Here is a 23,205-nt window from a genome sequence, read left to right on the forward strand (position 1 = left end):
AAGTTAAAAATACCGCATTTTTCCAGTTTCTAGATTTTCTACACCTAAAAATTGGGGTGGTCCGGGATTCAAACCAGAGACCTCTCGCGCCCTTAGAGAGAATCACACCCTATATCACAAGCCATACTTAAGAGGAACAATCATTTGTTTTATCGGCAGTAAAATCTTCTCGACTATCTTGTTGGGTCGCTCCCCCCTCCCCCAGATGGTCGAAATGGGGAAGATAAATTATTCCTAATTTAATCTAGTCTGGTCCCCGATACGCCTGGCAACTTTCATTGTCCTAGCTTATCTGGAAGTTCTCAAACTAGCAAATCCCCCCCAACTCCCCCAAAGAAAGCGGATCCGGTCCGGCCTTCTAAGATTTCCAGTTTCCCCCTCCAACTCCCCCCAATGTCACCGGATCCGGTCAGGATTTAAAAGAAGAGCTCTAATACACGAGGTCCTTCTCAATATTAAATTTCATTAAGATCCGATAACCCATTCGTAAGTTAAAAATACCTCACTTTTTCTAATGTTTCCGAATTAACCGTCCTTCCACCCCCCCCCCCTCCCCAGATGGTCAAACCGGGAAAGCGATTATTTCTGATTCAATCTGGTCAGGTCCCAGATACGCCTGCCAACTTTCAGCGATCGCAATATTGACCAAGTATCTAGTTTCAGATTTTCTTCACCTAAAAATTGGGGTGGTCCGGGATTCAAACCAGAGACCTCTCGCGCCCTTAGAGAGAATCACACCCTATATCACAAGCCATACTTAAGAAAAACAATCATTTGTTTTATCGGCAAAAAATTCTTCTCAACTATCTTGTTCGCTCGCTCCCCCCCCCCCCCAGATGCTCGAAACGGGGAAGAGAAATTATTTCTAATTTAATCTAGTCTGGTCCTCGATACGCCTGGCAACTTTCATTGTCCTAGCTTATCTGGAAGTTCCCAAACTAGCAAATCCCCCCAGCCCCCCCAAAGAAAGCGGATCCGGTCTAGCCTTTTAAGATTTCCAGTTTCCCCCTACAACTCCCCCCAATGTTACCGGATCCGGTCTATATTTAAAACTAGAGCTCTGAGACACGAGGTCCTTCTAAATACCAAATTTCATTAAAATCTGATCACCCGTTCGTAAGTTAAAAATACCTCATTTTTTCTTATTTTTCCGAATTAGATCCCCCCAACTCCCCCAAAGATAGCGGATCCGGTCCGGTCATGTCAATAACGTATCTCGGATTTGTGCTTATTCTTTCCACCAAGTTTCATCCCGAAATCTCCTCTCTAAGCGTTTTCCAAGATTTCCGGTCCCCCCCCCAACTTCACCCAATGACACTGGATCCACTTGTTTTTTTAAAATAAGAGGTCTGAGGTACGAGGTCCTTCTAAATATTAAACTTCATTAAGATTCGATCGCGCGTTCGTAAGTTACAAATACCTCATTTTCTAATTTTTCTGAATAAACCCCTCCCCCAACTCCTCCAAAGAGAACAGATCCGTTCCAGTTATGTCAATCACGTATCTAGGACTTGCGCTTATTTTTCCCACCAAGTTTCATCCCAATATCTCCACTCAAAGCGTTTTCCAAGATTTCAGGTTTCCCCCTCCAACTCCTCCGAATGGCACCGGAACCGTTCGAGATTTACAATGAGAGCTCTGAGACACAAGATTCTTCTAGATATTAAACTTCATTAAGATCCAATCACCCATCCGTAAGTTAAAAATACCTCATTTTTTTCTAATTTTTCTGAATTAATTGTTCCCCCGCTCCCCCCGCCCAGATGGTCGAATCGGGAAAAAGACTATTTCTAATTTAATCTGGTGTGGTCCCTGATACGCCTGCCAAATTTCATAGTCTAAGCTTATCTGGAAGTGCCCAAACTAGCGAAACCGGGACTGACTGACCAACCGACAGTAATTGCGATTGCTATATGTCACTTGGTAAATACCAAGTGCCATAAAAACGGTTGTATTTACAATACCATACAAAAACAAAACTATGGCATCTAATAGCTCCCTGCAAGACTAGAAACGAAATATAACCACTACAAGGATATATAGATTTTGTAAAAATAAAGATGGTATGAAACAAGCAGTCTAAATATCGATATCCATTTTGTAAATAATTGAAAGTAAACTTAGACACTAGAATCGTCTGGAACAAAATCAAAAAAATGGTCTCTAAAATATACTTAAATATATTGAAAATAATAAATCAAAAAGGAATAAACAAACGCCCCTTCAGACACAACTTTTTTTAAAGAAGGGTTGGAGCTTTAAGCTCATTTATAATAATTCCAAGTTCACTATCCAAAGTTCTTGTCTGGAATATAGAAGCCAGGTCTGCCAATGCAAAATCACTGAACTGTAAAACTGCAGGAATAATAGAAGAGAGGACCTTCCAAACAAAAAATTGAAAGATTTATATAGTCAAGTCCAGCCTAGTCAAGCTAAAGCTTCAATTTTGGGGGGGCGTATCTTTTATTCCTTAAATAAAAAAAATCAACCACCAACAATATCTAGTTATGGTACAAGCATTAACAGAAACGAATCTTGAACATATGATAGCCACCCACTATGAATTTAGTTTCCAGGTTACAACAGTTACCAATATTAGAACTACATCTTCAGTTATACAAACGCGGATGTGGTCAAGATTCTCCTTATATATTTCTAGTTTTTATTAATGAAACATGAATGGACTGAAACTGATGATCCTCTTGAACTTTTAATAGAGTCATTTGATGTGAATTTAGTTCCAAGGTTACTAAAACACAGTGGCATCACTTCAAGGATATTATGAGGAAGTAATGTGTTTTTCCAAGTCTAAGAAGAAGGTAATTTTGTTTTTCTTCACTTTTTCAATGAAAATATATATATAAAAAAAAAATTATTTTCAATGAAAATATAATAAAAAGGTGTTTTCCAAATCTGGGAAGGAGATCAGAACTTCCTCGGAGGCGGCAAATGCCACCCACACCAAATTAACGCCACTGCCACAGAATTGACGCTAGCAGAAGGAGGCAATACCCCCTCCCAAAAAAGAACACATTAAAAATACATACGAACAGCATAAACAGAAATATTCCCATTGAAATCTTGAATAAAGCAAAGTTCCCAGTCATGCATTCATCTCCTGGGAAATTGCTTGGCGGTGCGCATATACCAGAGCTGGCCAAAATTACTACCATGTCTTCACCAGCACACATGAAATAGCCATGATGTTCCCCAGAAAACATTCTTTTTTTTAAACGTCTGCCAACCCCCTTTTCAAGGAATTCCTCAGTTTTTTAGACATATATTTTTTAATCTAGCTTTAGGGGGAAAACACCTAAAACTTAACCTATAAGGTACACCTAAAGCTTAAGAAAACCTAGAGGCCCCAGTCAAACCAAATTATAATACATGTTTAAAACCTTTGGTACAATTCTAGTTGATTGACTTTTGGCTATCTTGGAAAGCGGTTAGGTTAGGAAAATCAAACTTTCAGGTATGAGTCTAAAGGCTAAAGTATTGTCCCGGGAAGGTGTCTTGAAGTACCCACCTCCACTCCTTCTCCCTCTAGAGGGCCCTGACCTTTGATGACCTTTAAAAATGTGTGTGTTATAAAAGTGAAATCTTTCAAAATAGATATTCTGCTTGAATGAAGTACAACAAAATTGTTTTCAGCTTAACAACTTTGCTCAATCCCAATTTATAAGGTTTTAAATATATGCATATACATTTCCTAAATTTTGAAAAAAAAAACTTTGACATGGCTCAGAATTCTACTCAAATAACAGGAATTGCATTTTCAGAACTAAAGGCAGAGAAAATGCAACTGGTAACTGAAAATTAAGGTAAAATGTTGTTTTGTCAAAATTTCAATAGGTATAGACCTGTCATGTAGGTGAATTTCAGGGCCCTCTAAACGGAGGAGTAGAGGTGGGTACTTCAAAATACCTTCGCAGGACATACTTTAGCCTTTAGACCCATCCCTGAAAGTTTCATTTTTATAACCTAACCCCTTTCCAAGATTACATAAAAAAAACTAGTTTTTTTAACTGAAAGAAAGGAGCGATATTAAAACTTAAAACGAACAGAAATTACTCCGTATATGAAATGGGTTGTCCACTCCGCAATCCCTCGCTCTTTACGCTAAAGCTTTTAATTGTATTAAAAAGCAGAATTTTGGCAAAGAGTGAAACTTGAACACCCAGCATTGTATATTAAGCTCTGAATTTGACGTTTTTTTTCTAACGTGACCAGATTCGTCATGCGCCCTGCGCCCTTTTCATTGAATTTTTCTTCCCCCATGACATATTTCTCGAAGGAAAGATCCTCCCACATAGCCCCCTCCCCTCAACCCTACCCCAAAAACCAAAAAAATCCCCCTGAAAACGTCGGTACACTTCCCAATAACCATTATTATATATAAATACTGGTCGAAGTTTGTAACTTGCAGCCCCTCCCCAGGGACTGTGGGGGAGTAAGTCATCCCCAAAGACATAGTTATTATGGTTTTCGACTATGTTGAACAAAATGGCTATCTCAAAATTTTGATCCGTTGACTTTGGGAAAAAAATGAGCGTGGGAGGGGGCCTAGATGCCCTCCAATTTTTTGGTCAATTAAAAAGGGCACTAGAACTTTTCATTTCCGTTAGAATGAGCCCTCTTGCGACATTCTAGGACCACTTGGTCGATACGATGACCCCTGGGAAAAAAAACAAACAAACAAACAAATAAACACGCACCCATGATTTGTCTTCTGGCAAAAAATACAAAATTCCACATTTTTGTAGATAGGAGCTTGAAACTTCTACAGTAGGGTTCTCTGATACGCTGAATCTGATGGTGTCATTTTCGTTAAGATTCTACGACTTTTAGGGGATGTTTCCCCCTATTTTCCTAAATAAGGCAAATTTTCTCAGGCTCGTAACTTTTGATGGGTAAGACTAAACTTGATGAAACTTATATATTTAAAATCAGCATGAAAATGCGATTCTTTTGATGTAGCTATTGATATCAAAATTCAATTTTTTAGAGTTTTGGTTACTATCGAGCCGGATCGCTCCTTACTACAGTTCGTTACCACAAACTGTTTGATAGCCAAGTCAATCAACTAGAATTTTACCAAAACCTTTAAGAAAACAATACAGGGACACATTCAGACACCACAAATTAAGTCAGATTTGACATTAAATTGTCAGAAAACAGTAAACTGATTTAAATTACCCTACTAAATGTGATGAGATTTTTAGCATAGCAGATGTTAGGTGATACATGATAAAGACTTACCTAAAGATTTATGATCACTACTCAGAGCATCCCCAATTCCATTCACAGCACCATCAACTGGATCTTGATTACTTACATCATTGCATGATTCGACTGTTACAAACAAATAGCCTGCTTCCAATGACACCAAGGCTTTGTGCCAAGATCCTTTTGCATAAATCTCCAATGCACCCGATCTCTCGTAACTTGTCATATTGCATGCATGGAAATGCCCCAAACTAGAAGATCAAAAAATCTGAATTTCAAAAATACTTTTGTACAAACAAACTACATAGACCCTTTTGATTAAATCTACCCTTATTTGGCGAAATTTTCCCATATGCTACCCTTAGATTCTTAACTGCTCTATTTATCATGATTGAACAAGAGAACAACCAAACAAAATTCCAAGCGAATTAACTGAATGAACTTAAGAGCAACCAATTAACCAATTAACTTAAACTTAAGAGCAACCAATTAACCAATTAACTTAAGAGCAAGGAAGAGAAGCATTATCGAGATCTAAATTGGCCACATGGTATCACCTATTAAAAGAAACAACCTCACATTTATCAGGGTTAATTAAGAGACCAACAGAACCAAGATGCAACTTAAGTATGGAAATTTTTCAATTACGTTCTTACAGCTATAGCTTAATAGAAGCACATCATCAGCATTATGCGAAATATGATAAACCAACTTGACTATTAGCCATAGAGACTGTATTGGGTGGCAAAACAGCTCCTTGACAAACCCCTTTACAAACGGGAATGGGGTTTGAAAGCTCCCCAATCCATTTTACCTGAACATAAGCACCAGAATACCAATACTAAAAACGTCCAGGATCAATTTATTTTCACCAGATAAAGCAAGGCAATGTAGGGCATTAGAATGAACAATTTTATCAAACACTTATAGAAATATTCACTGTTAGGAAGTAAAGTGAATCTTTGGAATTAACCAAATCTTTCATAAGGCAAGTGAGTATAAAGTAAGAACTTCACTGTTTTCTTTTAGTTTTCTATAAATCCCAGGGCTACATATGAGAAGGTTGTAGAATAGCAGCTCTCCACAAGAACCTGCTAAAACAAAAAGGAAGACATTAATAGTAGGGCTCAATCAATATGTTGGCAGAACTAATATTATGGGACTGATAATAGAGTCAGTTTCATTATTGGATATTGGAAAAAAAATATTGGTTATTGGCCAATATTTTTTTCCAGAAGATAGCACCAGATTTCCTTAGGTAATTTTTGCTTGTCCAGTCCTTGAGGGCAGAGCCACCAGCTAAGTCTTTACCATGGTGGAGAGAGCAGCACAGGTGAGTCAAATGAAGTCAAAGCATATTTGTTGTTAACACTTGTCAATAAACACCTGGTGTAGCAATATTATAAAAGTATGATGACTTTAAGAACGTATATCCTCTACCAAAACAGCTAAAAAGAATACAATAAACCCTACATTTTGTTTAATGAATGTTCACTTGCGTGGGTGAAAGATTCAATTGGTTAAAACAATGATATCCAGTCAGGGGTGCAGCTAAGGAGAAGAAGTGTTTTAAGGTGTCATGACCGCATGTAAACACCTTGGAAAATTTATCTTGTATGTCCACATTTGTTGGCATTATGGGCAATTTTGTTGACACATTCTTCAAATCCCTCCTCTAAATTTAAAACTCTAGCTGCATCTATGTGTCCAGTGTGCTTAGCATGGCTTCATTAGTAAAAGACAATATCATATGAATGTAAATCAGCGTTTTCATACTAATATGTGAGTTATTACAATTTAAAGTCTCACAATTGAAATTTGGGTTTTGAAAAATGAATCCAAATAAATTACTTATGCTTCTGTCAATCAGATTTTAATGTACTTGTGTTTATATAACTAAACTGGCTTCTTTGATTAAGTTTTTTCTTATTTGTATCTTCTACAAATATCCACCATTTCATTCGTGTGCTCAGAAGCTGCTGATCAGAAAAGGTATAGAGAATCAAACAATTTCTGTAAATGGCCTAACTTTGGAATCCACAGTGAATTATTCAGGCTGTTCTTTGGTGTATAATAGACCAGGGAGAAACATATGAGCATAAATATGGAGAGAGACTGGGGGGTTTAAACTTTAAGTAGTCTATTTTTAGGGGAAATTATCTGCATATTATATTGGTATCATATTGGTGTGCAACCAACATGTTGGTATCAGTATGAGACCCTAAAAATCCATATTGATTGGGCCCTAATTTACAGATTACTAAATTTATGCTCTTTTTATGGTTAATCATGTTTGTGACAATCCAATAAAACATTAAAACAGTCAAATTCTTGCTTTATTAAACAAATTATCACAACTCACATTTTTCACTCGTTTAAATAGAATTTTTTATCCAATATTTAAGACAATCACTCAGGGTAAAATGGATATCTTCAAGCTTACATAGCAGATACCATTATATAATGGATCAAACCATGAAAAAAATCTTTTATTAGGACAATATGTGGGCCCATCTGGTGGGGGTGGGATAGCATTGCCAAGCTAATGACTATTATGTGGAAAAAGAAGAAAAAAATAAGGGATTTAATTTCCTTAATTTGTACTTTGGAGTGAAATAAGGTCCAATACTGGATCTGTTTGGTTCCATTGTTGAAATAGCAACTATCTTTATGCTTTATGCATATATATATATATATATATATATATATATATATATATATATATATATATATATATATATATATATAATGTATATTACTATTTGCATAAATCAAGTAATTGGCAGTTCTAATAATATCTTGAAGGTCTAGCCTCCTTTTCTTTGTTGAGTCTCCTTTTGAAAACTTTGGCTGGTGCCAAAGACATGATCTCCTTATCCAAACTGTTCTAATCATTGAAAATCCTTTGGATAGAAAACATATTGTCTATTTCTGCAGTTAACTGAAAGCTTATGAAACTTCTTGGAGTGAAATTGCATTTGCTTTGCCAGGTTAGCTGAACAAAGAGCTTGTTTTTGAGTTGGTTAACATATTTGTATATCAGTAGCATTTTATAGCATCTACAATGGAAAGTCAAAGATGGTAGCACTAAAGCAGATAACTTATCACAATGTGGTTTTACTCCAAGCCCAGAAATAAATTTAGTGGCCCTCCTTTGTAAACCTTCAACCAGCTGTATATTATTTTTGTAAAAGAGGCCAGCAAGACAGGGTCCAAATTCCATGACTGGTTTCATAATTGCTTTGTATAGCTTCAGAAAGATTCCATACAACCAGCTAGTAATGGGTTTTTTTATAAGTCCAAGCCTTGAGTTTGCTATGGGGTCCATTAGTGGAGAATGTTTGTGGAACTTTTAAGAGGTTATCTAGAAGTGACTCATAGGTCTTTACCACAGACACAAATTGGGAATGAAATGGGAAATGATATCTGGTTATCTTTCATATTGTATTGGTGTTGTGGCCATAATGAATGATGACACATTTGGATACATTAGAAGAGAAAAGCCATCTGTCTGCAGTCAAGGTGAGGTTTCACATGATATTACTTCAGACAGGATTAAACCAAATAGTTTTGATATAGATAACTTATCATATAGATTATAAATGGTTTTATCCCTATTTTTAACTGTTATACTTTAGTTTTGATATATGGTTAGGTGGTTGCTGACTTTGGGCACCATGTTGTTAATACAGAAAAAATCCCACTGCTGGTCCAAGAACAATTAGAAAAAAAAACACCAAATAGACCTTTGCAAAGTTGCAAGTAAGTGCATTTGCTGTCCATAGTGAAAAGTTGTACCATCTGAGATCTGCCAGCCAGGAAATTTATTAGTAAATCTACTAATTCTTGGTTGATTCCTGCTGCTGTTAACTAGGAATGGTACTACTTCAATTTTATTATTTCATACAAAACAAAGAAAAAAAGAATATAATAAATGAAAAATAAAATCAAATAGGTGAGAAAAAGCAAGGATTTTGTCAACCAGTATCTAGCTATGAAAACAAAAACAAGCAAATATTTTGGCAAGAACCCCTGCCAAGTTGTCTTCAGTGCTCAGAAAAAAGACATAATCTAACCTTTTTAAGTGAACTCTACAAGAAGAAAAAAAAAACACTGAACAAAAAAAATATCCAGAATAAATGAAAGACAATAAATCAATTTGATTGGACAAATATTCTTTGCTTAGCAATCGATTTTGCCTGCCTGCAACCTGAATTTTCATTAGGTATGCCCCAAAGCCAAGTGAAAGTCTTCCCATAATAGTTGTGTGCTTATGAACATTTATTATGCTCTTATTTGCCATTCTATCAAATATGGCATAAAATCAATTGTGTCAGCAGTGAAATTCAGAACAAAAATTCATGTTTGGTCCTAGAGCTCTAAACTGAAGTAAGAAATCCAATGTCTGGTTACAAGTCTGGCTTGATTGTGGCAGACTGCAAACAGGCTGGGTTAATTAGGTTTTGTAACATTCAAACAATGTATTTACCTAAAACTTAAAATAGGCACAGGAGCAATTGCCAAATATATTTTTGTAAAAGTGCTAAACAAAATCCTAGTACCCTGTGGAAACATTGCATGCATCCCAAATTTTATGTTATGCCTGATCTGATTCTGCTCCAGATGAAAATCTTTGGGAAGACCACTACCTCTGTGAGTTTGCACCTTCCCTCTCTAATCTTAGTGCAGAACATGATCAGAAGATTAACCAATGCATTCAGTGCTATACAAATAGTGATATTGCTGTGATATAAAGTATGGTTATCTCCATTATAATGAATTAGAAAAGGAAATTCAGTAATGGTACTGATGGCATCTGCAGGACTACTTTTGATTTCAGGGGTGATCTTCTGATTGACTATTGAAGTCTGCTGTACCAAATTATGCCCTGGTATAGTGCCAAAATATTTTTGGAGGGGTGGACCCCCATGCTAAAGCACCTTTGCATATTATGTTCCTTTAGGGTAGTAGGGGTTTCAGAAGAGACTACAGTGTAGCCATGCACTGTCTGCTTAATCTGCTACATTTCTAGATACTGATGCAAAAATTGTGAATTCTTTGTATTCATGATGACCACTATTCATGTGATTGGCTTTTCTATGCATATATTTTTTATTCTACATATGTGTATGCTGTGTATATTTTGTAAATTATAGTGGCATATTAATAAAATGAGAAGGAATAGTCAATCTGGACTTGTCCCAGTTAAAAATAAGAATAAGGTCACAATTAATGACAAGGAAGGAGTAAAAGAGAGATGGGTAGAAATTTTGAGAATGTGATAAACCATGATAGACTTGCATAGAAAGATATAACAAAGAATAAAAAATATTATCACACTTTGGATGTGATGAGAGATTTATTGGTAAAATTATAGCAGTTTATGTAACTGGCTTTCCTATAAAGTAAATATACTGCTCAATGCCTTTTTTATGTTCTTTACAAATATAATAATTGCTTCTACCTTAAATTCCAATTTAAGCACTTTTTAACCTAACCCAACCTAATCTAACCTTATTATTAATAATTTTAGCACTATCAAAATGTAGCATTATTTTTCGAAAATGATGGAAAAGATGATGCTGTGAAAACATAGTATTATTTTGTGAAAAACAAGCAATAAGCCATACCTTAATTGAAAATTTGTCATTTTTTAGAGCTCAAAAAGTGCTTAAATTTGAATCTGTAGTAGAAGCAATTATTATATTCATAAAGAACATCAAAAAGGCAACAAGTGGTATGATCACTTTGTTGGTAAGTCATTTATATGAACTATCATAATTTTTTGAAAATTTGTCATTTTTAAGAGCTCAAAAAGTTGCCAGTTAATGAAGACAGTGTGTTGACTGTTCATTAGGCGTTGTTGCACAACTCATTGTCAATTGATAATTTGAATGACTTAATACTGGCTGAAGAGAAAGTTTAACCAGGGATAATCCCTGGTTTAAAAAGTTCCATAGACTCATCACCTGATTAGAAAAGAATTTGCTAGTAACTTTGAGTCAGCACACTTCTTGAAAATTTTTCAACTTGCTCTCTCTTTTGACATCTTTATGACTGCTGTTGATAAGAGTTGGCCCATTAAACCAGGGAAGACAGAGTAGGATGCTATTGAGTCAATGACTCCTTATCATCACTAACCAGCAACTCTAGAGGATTTTTCCTGGTTTTTCTGGACAATATGATTTAAGAAAATTTAAGGCATCTATTATGCTGTACTCTGTCTTTTTACTTTTTTGCAGTGACAGGTTAGAAAATATATAGCCTAATTAATAAATGAATAAATAATTAGGGCTATATATTTGTCCATCAAGGATGGGTATTGTGAGGGAACAAGTATTGTGTTGAAAATGGGAAAAAAATAATAAATCTACTGGTGTTTTTTTCATTTTTCTTAGTTTGGTACATAGCCAAGGGCTACAAAGGGGGGGGGGGTGAGGTGCTGATGAACTGTTAAATTTTACTTTAATCATAAGAAGGTTTAAAATTACAAATGTACAAATTCCTCTCTTTTTTTTCAAGCTAGTTTCTTTAGAGAGAACTGACATTGTGCAAACTAGCCTAGGCCTACCATTTCTTCCTTTGAGGCTCCAAATCTAGAGGGTTATGTCATTAATGAGGCAGCTTAAGAGAGTACTACCTCTTCATTGTTCCATTTACACAGTCATTACCAAATTCAAAGGATATCTGAAGTACCAAATCCTAGGGTATATAATATAAGCCTGATTATTAGCCTAGGCTTAATGATTATGGTAAGTCGGCTGCAAGGACAGGATGTATTTACTGATAAGAAATTTAAAAAATGCACATTACCTTTCCGGCTGATATTTAAAGATCTAGCAACTTGATCTAACAAAACTGATAGATCTTCATTTAGGGCTACTCATTTCTAAATTATTTTCGAAGAACTCTATTTAAATAAATTGTGATTGATCTATTGACATCTATCAAAACATGGCAATGTTGCCAGATAGTGGTACGAAAAACGCCGCGCAGTTTCAAAAACGAGCCCTAGCCTGCTCAGCATAGAAAAATATATTAAGGAGAAAGAACACTGATGACAATTTCCCATAAGGTACTAAATAGATGGTAAGATCGATTTGCTTCATCTAAATTTCTTTGTTGGTCTTTCTTCTTAGTAAATTTTCTACGCTACTCAAAGGCAGCCTGGAGCATGTCTCTTGTAATTTCTCCAGGAGTAATGAGTCGCACCATAAGTCAGTCACCGGCAACTGCACCCAATCATAGGCAGCGCAATACCGCTGTCTATGCCTCCCATCATTTCCTAAAATACATCCAATCCAAATTTTGAGAAAGGCATTTTGTTCAACGTAGTTGAAAAATCCATAAATTATGTCTTTGAGGATAACCCCTCCCCCCCCACCCACAGCCCTCAAGGCAAGTGTTGTAAGCCATACCCTAGGGGAGTTTAAGGTTTATATAGAAAAAGTGCTGTATAAACTTCAGAGGAGGCTCATTGGATTGATAATCAAAATTTATAGTGTCTTCTTTAAAATTCAAAGTGAATGGAGGGTGGATATGCTCCTCACCCAACACCTCGTATTTTCCCAAAATGTATCTGATAAAAATTGTAACATTGCCATTTGTTGTCGTAAATACTTCTAAAAAGGCCTATTTGATCGGAAATTATATGGGTTAGTGCCTCTTTTAATAGTTGAAAGTGATCAGAGGGTAACTAACCCCCCTCCAACGCCCATCGTTTCCCCAAACACATAGGGGAAGGGTTGTAAGTTACCCCCTGGGGGCATATATAATTTTTATAAAAAGGGTGATTGCATAAATTTCGGAAGGGGCTTATTGAATTGGTAATAAGAAGGTCTACCCCCCCCCCTCCAACACCTCGTATTTTCTAAAATGCATCTTATAGAAATTTTGATGTGGACATTTGTTGTTGCAGAAACTTAAAAGAAACTCTCAAAACGGACTTTCAGAAAAGGTTGAAGGGAGTGTTAAATTAAGTCAAAGCACGTTGTGTGAATACGGAATGCCAAAAGAGTGTAACTGGAATAACTGAGTATTTTAATTTGGGAAAATCGGCAAATAATAAGGGGAGATAATCAAAAAGGGAATATTTGCATAAAATTCAAAATCACTTTATCATAAAATATGTGACGGACAGAGCCGATTATTAGTTTTTGTTGTCATATACACACGAAAACCAGTCGGCAAGTCAAAATCAACATACACAAAATTATAATATATACAATTACCAACAATAATACAGATTAAAAAGTTGACCCGGCATTCAACAACTCAACAAACGAGGACACAAAACTAAGCTCATAACGAGCATGTGAAACAGTCACAGGTTAAAGTTTTGATACAGGCTGTGCAACCTCCCTGATTGGCCTTACCCATGCCGGTTTATTTTGGTGTATAGGACGGGATAGGATTTTATTACCAAAAAATAGGGCTAGTTTTAAACGACGGGAGTAAAGGATTTGAATTTAAACCGCTAAAGGAGGAATATGTGCGGTACTTCTTGAGCTTTTGAGAATACTAGGAGGGCACAGTATTGCACCCTCTCAACCCAGTTCGACTGTTCCCTAGTCAGCCCGAAATGCCATACAGGGCAACAGTACTCAAGTGTGGAACGAATAAAAGATAAATATATGCGTAGGAGGTATAGTGCAGGTATTCCATGGCGAGCCAACGACTGCAGATACCTGATGGCCAAATTAAATTCTTTTTTTCAACATGTCATTAACATGTTTGTTCCACTTCAGATCCGAAGTGATACTTTGCTAAAAATGTGTGTCATGGTGATCGGTCGGACACCCGAAAAATTATTGGGCGTATCTTTTTTTGGTATTTGTGTGATGAACCCATTTTACCAAATCGATGTATACACACCTCCTGTTTTGTCACCCGATTAAAAAAGAGTGTTGGAGGGCCACTAAGATAATCTGAAATGCCTTGATGAGATGAAAAGGAATATCTACAGGGTTAATGCTGATTTTTTTAAGCCTTTTTAATTTAAAAACACCTGGGACTCTGATATTAAAGGGAAATCGAAAGATTCAGGAGTAGGGATGGGTACTTCCTCGCTCAGCAAAGGGGAGAGGGATTGCACAACGTTAACCAGATGTTAATTAAGGGAGTTGGCTGATACGTCATATTCATCAACGCCAAAATTAACTCCTTTTTCCACCTTGCCTGTCATCTTTTCGATTCGATTGTACCACCGACTTGTTTTAGACTTGAAAAGATGATTAACTTTAACGTTCTACATATTTGTTCGTGTGTTTTCGAGTGACTTTTATTGGTTTGTTTTTCAACCTGTTCGCTTGTTGGGTATTACAATGACGGAAAAGCCATCTTTTTTCCACTACCATTTTCTTAACATTATGCGTAATATACGGTCGATATGACGAGAAACGTTTTGTTGACTTCTCAGGAAAACAGGTTTTGTAATTTTGAAGCAAAGTTTTTTGGAAAATAGTAGCTGTTTCATTACTACTTTTAGCATCTTGAAGTTTTCCCATTTCTCGCAGCTTAACCATTGGTCAAAAGCCAGAAGTCCCTCATCTGTGATTGGTCGACTGATAGTTACAGTTGTAGCGTAATCAATCTTAATGAAATTGATAGGGTTAAGTTCAAGAGAAAAGTGGTAACTTCCTCTAATCAGAGCCCCGTTCGTAGGTATGTTGTAAAATTCGTGCATATTTGTGGAAATTCGGTCAAGAGAGGTAACACCTTTGGTTGTGGGAAATTGACAAGCTGCTTCAGACCGATTCCGGTGTCTAGGTGATTTAGCTTTAATTCGTTGGCATCGCCCAACATGAAAAATCTGCATGATGGGTGTTTGCCCAAAGCAAAATTCGTAATGAGTTGCAGCTTTTCTACGAATGCTTGGCGGTATTCACTCGTCTGACCCAGGAGTAATAATGCACGCAGAGAGCGACACCTGTGAGTTTCTGGGGGAGATGTAGTGGTTTTAAAATGACTCACATTATTTCGACGTACTCAGTTAAAAAAAGGGACATCAATTCTAGCTGCTTTTAAAATTTCACGGGCATAAATAAGAACTCCGCCATCTTTTCTCCCCAGTAGATGGTCATCAGGTCGTATTTTTATAAATTCATCAAAACCTCCTATTTTCATGAGTTCTGGGTTTTGTCGATGAATTTCAGAAGCCATTAGGACAGATACCTTTGTTGTCTTAGCTAGACTTTCTAACTCGGCCACTAAATCAAAATTTAAACTTTCAGCATTTACGTAAATAACCTAATGAAGGAAAAAACCTCAGAATTATAATACTTTATCTTAGAGGTGTTTTATGTTCTCGTTGTAGGTCTTTGTAAGAATATGTTGTTGCCCTGGTGGACGTGGCTGTCATCAGGATTACCCATACCAAAAAGGGGCTCAAATTTATTCAGTACTGGAACTATGGCTGAAATGAGAGAAATTGTGCCCTCGCCAGTGGGGGCTGCAAGGGTGGAAAGAAAGAGCGAGGTACGGGGATTTGAAAAACTGTCGGGGGGCTCGAGTTCGTTATCTAATATGGGGGACAGAAAAGATGATGCTGCTGATGTAGCGGATCCGGGAAAAACATTCCGACCGACCAAGAAGGCGCAATACACGCTCGATTGGGGGTTTGCTGATATACTGGAGAGATTGTTGGTAAAGGGGACCACACAGGTCCGCGAGAGGTGTAATCGTGATTGGTGTGTATTCGTAACCCTCGTCCAGTTAAGTTTTTTGATGCTGGGTTCAGATTCAGAAAAGTGTTTTTCTGTCGATTTGTATGACTGGAGCTGCGTCTTTTTGATGCACCGCAATACGCATTCGCGAAAACATACTCTTTGTAAGTGCATGATAAAACACAACGTGGTCAAAATTACACTCATCATTACTGCATGTTTTCGAAATAAAACGTGGACATATATACTAAAAAAGAAAGTTTTTTCTGTGCTTACAGAAACCACTTTCATTAAAATATTGACAAATCTCGTTAAATTTGGAAGCCTCTTTCGCAAAAGAACCTGCATATAATATTACGTCCTTTTACCGGTTAAGGACTTGCGTGTAACTTTTTGTTGAACTATTTTTTCGAAAACAATTCTTCATCTTCAAACGGTTGAATGTTACAAAACTTATTCTTGTCAGTTAGCCTTACGTCAGCTAATTTAACACTTTACTGAATCTCGTCATCAAGGTTCATTCCCACACTGCATGCACTTTTTACGTCACTTAATGAGTTGCAAATTTGATTGCTCTGGGCTTGTATAGAATTATTCATGTCATAGCTAAAGGAGGATGAGCGTAATTTCACGGGTGGCATGAGAGAAAGGTTTCCCAACTGATTTAATTGCATCATTAGGGTGTTAATAGTTGCTGTTTTTTTGTCAGTTAAGTTCTGAAGGTGACGTATATCAGATTGGAGTGATTCGTGGGCATCTCGCAGTGGTAATAGTTCATTTTTGTATAGCTGAGAGTTGATTCTCATGAACAGAACATCTGTTAGTAGAAGCTGAGACTTCAGTAACGTGTTCAGAACAATTCGTGCATGGAGTTTTATCCTCACTGCTGGGCCTAGTTACTGTCTTAGTTTTGGGATTGGAATTCCTTGGTGTTACTATGGGTGTGTTTTGACAAAGGGTCTAAGTCTAAAGCTCGCTTGTGGCATAATTTTGCAGGGAATTTTCATACCGTTAGTAAGTGAAGGTAAACTGGGGAAGTCACAATTTAAGCACAACCATACCATTAGTCTCTCTTTTTTTCAAGCGTGATCCTTGCACACTTAGGATGACAACATTGACTGTATTTGGTGCACTGAACCGTTCCACTAGTTTCTGGGTCCCTAAACTTAGGACAGTAATATTTAGTCAAAATTAACTTGAAAAGACTAGGTGCTTTGCACTAGGCTGTTAGGGAGGAGGGATACCTCGAACCCGACCAAGCCGTCTTAAGAAATTCTCCACCTGCTCTGCGGAGGTTCAATATCCAAGATAATAATCATCTTCACATTTATAAACGAAAATTATAGATTAGATACACAAATGCCAAACAACGCCACTACGCGTAAATAAATTAAAATTGAACAGCACCTCTCCGCATTAACCAAAATAGCGTATGTCAAAAATTGATTTGGGTATTAAGTTGGAACTTACAGAGAATGCTAAAAGGGGAAGATCATCTTATTGAAAGGCAGTGTTCACTACTACTAATACTACAATTACTTCTAAATTTACTATTACTACTTCTATCGCAACTACTAGTACGACTAAGTGCATATCGATGAAAAATTCAAGAACATACTGGTTATCAAAAGGATATATCAGCAATGACATAGCGATGGCTAATTGTATTGAGCTTAAACTTCCAGGACTTAACGAGGAGGATGTTCTACTGACCAAAAGGCAATACATACAGCTGCTGCTAGTAATACTACCTCTGTTCAATACTATTGCTAGTAGTAGGCTAGGCTATCAATACTACTGCTGTGACTACTATCACAACTATGCCTAAGGGTATTATGGCCAAATTTTCAAGAAATTCGAGGGGGGAAGATATACTGAATCAGAACACTCCCTCTGTGTGCAGGTTGTCAAAGGGTGCAACACCACTATCTTAGGAACAGTTTTGTGTGTGAAGTTGAAACTAACAGGGCTTGTTGTGAGGGATGTTGAACTAACCAAAAGAAAACATTCACATCCTAGTGCTACCGCTTCTACTCATGCTACTGTTATTGTCACTATTATTACTACTTCTATTGTTTAATTTTAACTGCTACTACTACTAATACTACCACTATTAAAACTAAGGATACTAAAGCGAAAAATTTGGGACATTTTAAAAACTGTATGGAACTAATTCGAAGCCCACTATGCCCACACAGGCTGTCAAGTTGGTGCATTAGAAATGCTTCAGGAATGGTTGATGATATGAATTAAGCTGAAACTTTCCGCGTGCGTTGAAGGGGATGTTAAAGAAACAAAAGGTGCTATGTGTATACAACTACTAATGCTGCTACAACTATTACTACTGTGCAAGCTAATGCTGTTAAGATGAGGCTTTTGAAGAATATTTAGGTGCATGTTGAACTAAATAAAAACAAATTACGAGCATGTGGACTTCCAAAAAGGTAGCAAAGCAATATCTAAAGAGCAACTTATATTACTAATTTAGACCTTTAAGGGTAAGTTTTTTGGGACTTTGAACTAGTCAGAAGGCATTATGTGTGTACTTTTAGTAATACCACTACAATTACTGTTGCTAATGAAGCTAAGGGTATTAAGATGAAACTAATAGGGAATGTTTAGGGGGTTTCAATCAAACATAAAAAAAAACCCTGTAAGCATGCAGGTTTTCAAAAAGGCATATAAGCAATATCATAGACAGCACCACCCCAAAATAGCTAGATATATCATTGAAACTTTTGAAGGAGCCCTTTTTAAGAGTAAAAAGAGATTGGAGGGCAAGCAGCCCTCTTCTCAAACCCATTCATCTCCAAATGAATCCAGTTAAAATTTCCGGAAAGTCGTTTTGCTCAAAAGTTAAACAGTTCAAAATAGGGATGAAACCTTTTTATCGACAGTGAATGGATATAAAATTATTTAACTGGATATTTCGAACACATATACACTGTTCATCATCAGCAGTAAAATCATCATCAGTCGTTTTGCTGACAATAGTAGAACGATTCATCAACTATGTCTTTAGATATATCAGGCATGTCAAACCCCCACAATTATGCAGTTGGCTCACTATGCTTTAAAACTAAATGTTGCTTTAAAATAAATGAAAAGGCATTGTGTTTATGGTTGCCAATAAGACATCTCAGCAATATATCGAGAACGACTGGGGCTATTAAGATGAAACTTTTAGGGATACTACTATTACTACTTCTACTCTTACAATTTAAATAAATAAAAAAAAAAATTAAGTGTACCCAGGTTGTTAAAGAGCATAGATAGAATCTTTTGGGAATGATATTAAGTTTATTTTTCAGGTCAACTTCAGAAGCTATAAAATTGAATTTAAAAATTCCGTTTGTGTCAGGATTAAAAATTGTTGAAAAAGTTTCACCAACATACAGATAGCAACCCATACTATGGATTCCTATAGAAAAAACTGAAAAGATGAAAAATATTATTTTTCCATGAAGAAGACTATGTCAATAAAAAACGAACAGAAACTAATTCAAACAACTTTTTTCCATAGAACAAGTTTTTTCAAAGAAAAGTAATGAGCTCCATTAAGCTAAGGATGAGCAGAAATAAAGTCAAATAATCTTTCAAGCGTAAAACTACCACAAATCACTATCAATAAATAAATGAAACTCAAAACAGATAGAAATTACAATAAATAGCCGAGTCGAAGTTACAACGAGCAAAAATTAACATGAGAAGCGCTGATAGCCACCACTTCTTCTTAAGATCAGAACATAATTTTTGCTTTACTGAAAACAAATACGTTTTGAATATTTTCACCTTTCTTACTTTCAAAAAAAAAATTGTTTAAACTTCAAGGAATAAATATCAGAGTATGTCAATTAAACTGACAATCCACGGTCATTTTTTTATCTCTGTAAAGCGCAAATTATGTTTTGGTCAATAAATATTCTAGCCAGTTTAATCAGGAACTCATGTTTATAATCAACTTGATCTGGCGGCAAATAATTGATTTCGAAATCCATGTTAACCGTCAAAGACTCTTGCAGATAAGAAGAGTATCCTACGTAGGAGACTTACCATCAAATCCTGCAGCTGTCCAAAAAGACGAAATTGGTCAGCGTATGTGTGCTAAAACAGCATGTTGACCCTTTTAAATTCGAATAGCAATGGCTTGAGAAACACAATGAAAATGCTGTTCTGTCCATCTTGATACATAGTATGTAGCACTCTGGTAGCTTACCAACGTTCTTTCTCTTTCCATGGACTGAAGTGTGGGATAAGCTCCAAATACTGCTCGTGCACGGGAACCATGACAATGGAGCGCTATTCTGCTTGCATCCTAAGACATGAACGCAGAGCCATGCGGAAATAAATTCCATAGACAGAAAGCGATGCAGAATAAATAACATTTCATGTGTTAAAAGAAGGCTCTCGTTGTGTTGATGTATAGCCACGGCTAGGTCACAGTGATTTTGGAATTTTCGCACAGTTCTGAACCTTCAGTCAAAATAAGCCCAAAATAAGCTCTTTTTTTAAAGCCCACGTTCCCACCCCACACTCACTCCGAAATTCTACCTGCTCCTGACGATTAAATCAATTCCACGGGGTGGAAAACAAGCCCATCTTGCAACACTGATTCACAGAATTTATATAAGGGTAGCCGCCAAAAAACAAAATAAAATCACCATTTTCTCTTAGCAAAAACTCACCAAAAGTGAAAAACTAGTATACCGAATGCTACCATATCTGTCAAGTAAAGAAATAATGTTAGTGGCATGTGTCTTGTAACTGGTGGCAAAACGAACTTTATTAGAAGCTACCACAATTAGCTTCAATGTCTAAGCTTCAAATGGTAACGATCGACTTTAGAGCATTCCCCTACCGTCTGAACGGGCTATTCTCTTACTGATGATTGAATACCAATAGATTGTTCAAAACCTTTTACTTTTTCTTGGGTGATTATGTTCAGAGGTGATAGTTCATAATCTCCTTGCAGCTCCAGGACTGTGTCAGGTGAGACCAAACCGTGAACTCCTTATCGACAAGCTGAGATCAAATTCTTCGGTATGGTTTTATCAAATATTAAAATTTCACTTCCGTTTTATGTAGTTTTTATGCTGTAATACTGTGAACAGATCAAAATTAAAACCATGGTTTGTAAAATAAAAAAAAATTCGTAAACCAATGTTCTTTTCAGAAACTATAAAATAAAATTTTATTTTAGAGCATCGATTTTCAATCTGGGGTAGGCTTACCCCTAAGGGCATGTCAAAGATTGTTTAAGGTACTCCAAAAAATTTGTTAAAACGTACTACTAAATAAAATTCTAGTACAAGTAGTGAACTAATAAAAATAACTTGTTAACCTGAGGAATAAGATGCAAAACCAACTCCAACAGAATTTGGTGGGTGGAAGCAACAGGTTTTTGGGGTGTGTAAGGTAATACGCAAATACTGTATGGAGTTCCTGCAAATGAAGTTTCAAGTGTGATATGTCATGTTTTGCTGGTAAGTTAGCAATTAAATTTGTGTAAAACACTTTGTTTGTTAAAGTGTAACCATTTAGATTAGAATATTAAAAGTGATTTAACTCGGAAAAACAAACATTGACCCTGGAAACATCCATTGAATGTTAAGTGGAAAAGGAAAATTTTCGTTACATAAAAAATCTTTGACTTCCACGCGAACTAAAAATTATGCTTAGAAATTTTTATTTTACTAAAACATAGTCGAATATTTTAAGCTTTTACTATAAACTCAGTATAAAAATTACATAATTAATCCGCATCCATAAACTGATCCTCTTCTCCTGAAAAATAAAACACTAGTTAGTGAAGTGATAAAAAACGAGAGAGAGAGAGAGAGAGAGAGAGAGAGAGAGAGAGAGAGAGAGAGAGAGAGAGAGAGAGAGAGAGAGAGAGAGAGAGAGAGAGAGAGAGAGAGAGAGAGAGAGAGAGAGAGAGAGAGAGAGAGAGAATGAGAGAACGAGAGAGAGAAAGAGAGAGAGAGAGAGATATATATATATATATATATATATATATATATATATATATATATATATATATATATATATCAGGCACGTGCGCATAATTTTTTTTTCGAGGGGGGCCAAAACCTTCGAAACAGCAGATATAAAGTAGCACTTGTTTTATTTAGTAATGCAAAAAGCACTTATATCGGAAAATACAGAATAACTTTAATCTGTAGTATTGTAGTGGATGGGGGGAAGAAGACTGAAGCTTCAAAAGTACGTTTTAGGCTCAGGTTATGTTCGTAGCGTAGAACCAGTGGTTAATCTATTATATCCCATTGAAAGGGAGATTTTAGGGTTAACAGTGCAATATGGATGCTGTGGGCGGTAGTTGTTCTATTGCAAAAACAAAGATTTTAAAGAAAAATGATTGTTTCCAAAAATTGATCCATTAAAAGCTGTACTTTATCTTGAAAATGGTGGATAAACGCCCTAATATGAAGGATAATTCTATTTTGCTGTGAAAATCAAACTCTCTTTACAAAAAAAAATAACAACACAATTGCTAATTACTTCAAAGAGGGTAAAAAATTGGACAGAAAATGGGTTAATAACTGGGCAGTGACTTGACCAGATAACTGCATGCTATAAAATCCCCCAAAAGACTTCACATGTGTATCTAGATTCTTAATAAATGTCCTACTTTGCCAGAAATCCCCCCAAAAAACATGGGGAAGTTAAACATTTCACAAAATCGGGGAGGGCCGGGCCCGAAGCCCCCCCCCCCCCTGTGTACGTGCCAGATATATATATATATATATATGTTTGCCCTTTTCTTTCTAAGAGTCCAGAGGGTCAAATATACATTGCATTTATTGCTAAAAATTTTGTAGTACCAATATACAATTGTACTATGGAAACTGATCAATAATAAAAATCATAAGTTTTGTGATGATTTTGATGAAAAATTTAACACCAAAAATTTGCCCGTAGTTTATGTAGTCTATATCCTCGTTTCTATAGATCACTCAAGTAGAAAAGTTTTTATTGTAATTTTCCAGACAGCATCTGTCCAATACTTTGTTTTGTTTACGTACATGTGATTGGTAATTAAGTTTGAAGATTTACTATTGCTTTTGAATTTAGCCGTTACTTGCGATTTTATGATTTACTAGTATTCTTCTTAATATATTTTTTTTTATTTTCTTTTTATAAACTAGTATCTGTTCAGCTATGCTTTGAATCTTCACTTTGTCTTGAAATTTTTTTCTTTTTAACTATTTCTTTTTAACTTATTTGTGGTACCGTGCACCACAAAGTATTTTAAAAATAAGGCATAAGAAAAACCTTTCAATATTAGGGCTATAAA

The 23,205-nt window shown here is 36.0% G+C and overlaps 2 protein-coding genes across 4 annotated transcripts in view; both read right to left on the reverse strand.

The window, feature by feature from the left end:
- LOC136034979 (beta-1-syntrophin-like) overlaps nt 1–12,180 on the reverse strand; it is a 69,709-nt gene extending 57,529 nt beyond the window's left edge. For 2 of the 3 annotated variants that reach the window (XM_065716542.1, XM_065716541.1), the window contains exons 1-2: nt 12,040–12,180; nt 5,260–5,477 (exon numbers count right to left, since the gene is read on the reverse strand). In XM_065716542.1, coding sequence (XP_065572614.1) covers nt 5,260–5,452 — 193 coding nt within the window. In that variant the 5' untranslated portion in view covers nt 5,453–5,477; nt 12,040–12,180. Of the gene's footprint in view, nt 1–5,259; nt 5,478–12,039 lie in introns of those variants that run through there. The other variant, XM_065716543.1, reaches the window with a different exon arrangement.
- Nucleotides 12,181–21,594: 9,414 nt separating this feature from the next.
- LOC136034980 (methylosome subunit pICln-like) overlaps nt 21,595–23,205 on the reverse strand; it is a 28,465-nt gene continuing 26,854 nt past the window's right edge. Inside the window, exon 5 of the mRNA XM_065716544.1 lies at nt 21,595–21,674. Within this exon, the coding sequence (XP_065572616.1) occupies nt 21,643–21,674 (32 nt within the window). The 3' untranslated portion in view covers nt 21,595–21,642. The remainder of the gene's footprint in view (nt 21,675–23,205) is intronic.

This window comes from Artemia franciscana, chromosome 13 (assembly GCF_032884065.1).
Source record: "Artemia franciscana chromosome 13, ASM3288406v1, whole genome shotgun sequence".
Taxonomy (NCBI): domain Eukaryota; kingdom Metazoa; phylum Arthropoda; class Branchiopoda; order Anostraca; family Artemiidae; genus Artemia; species Artemia franciscana.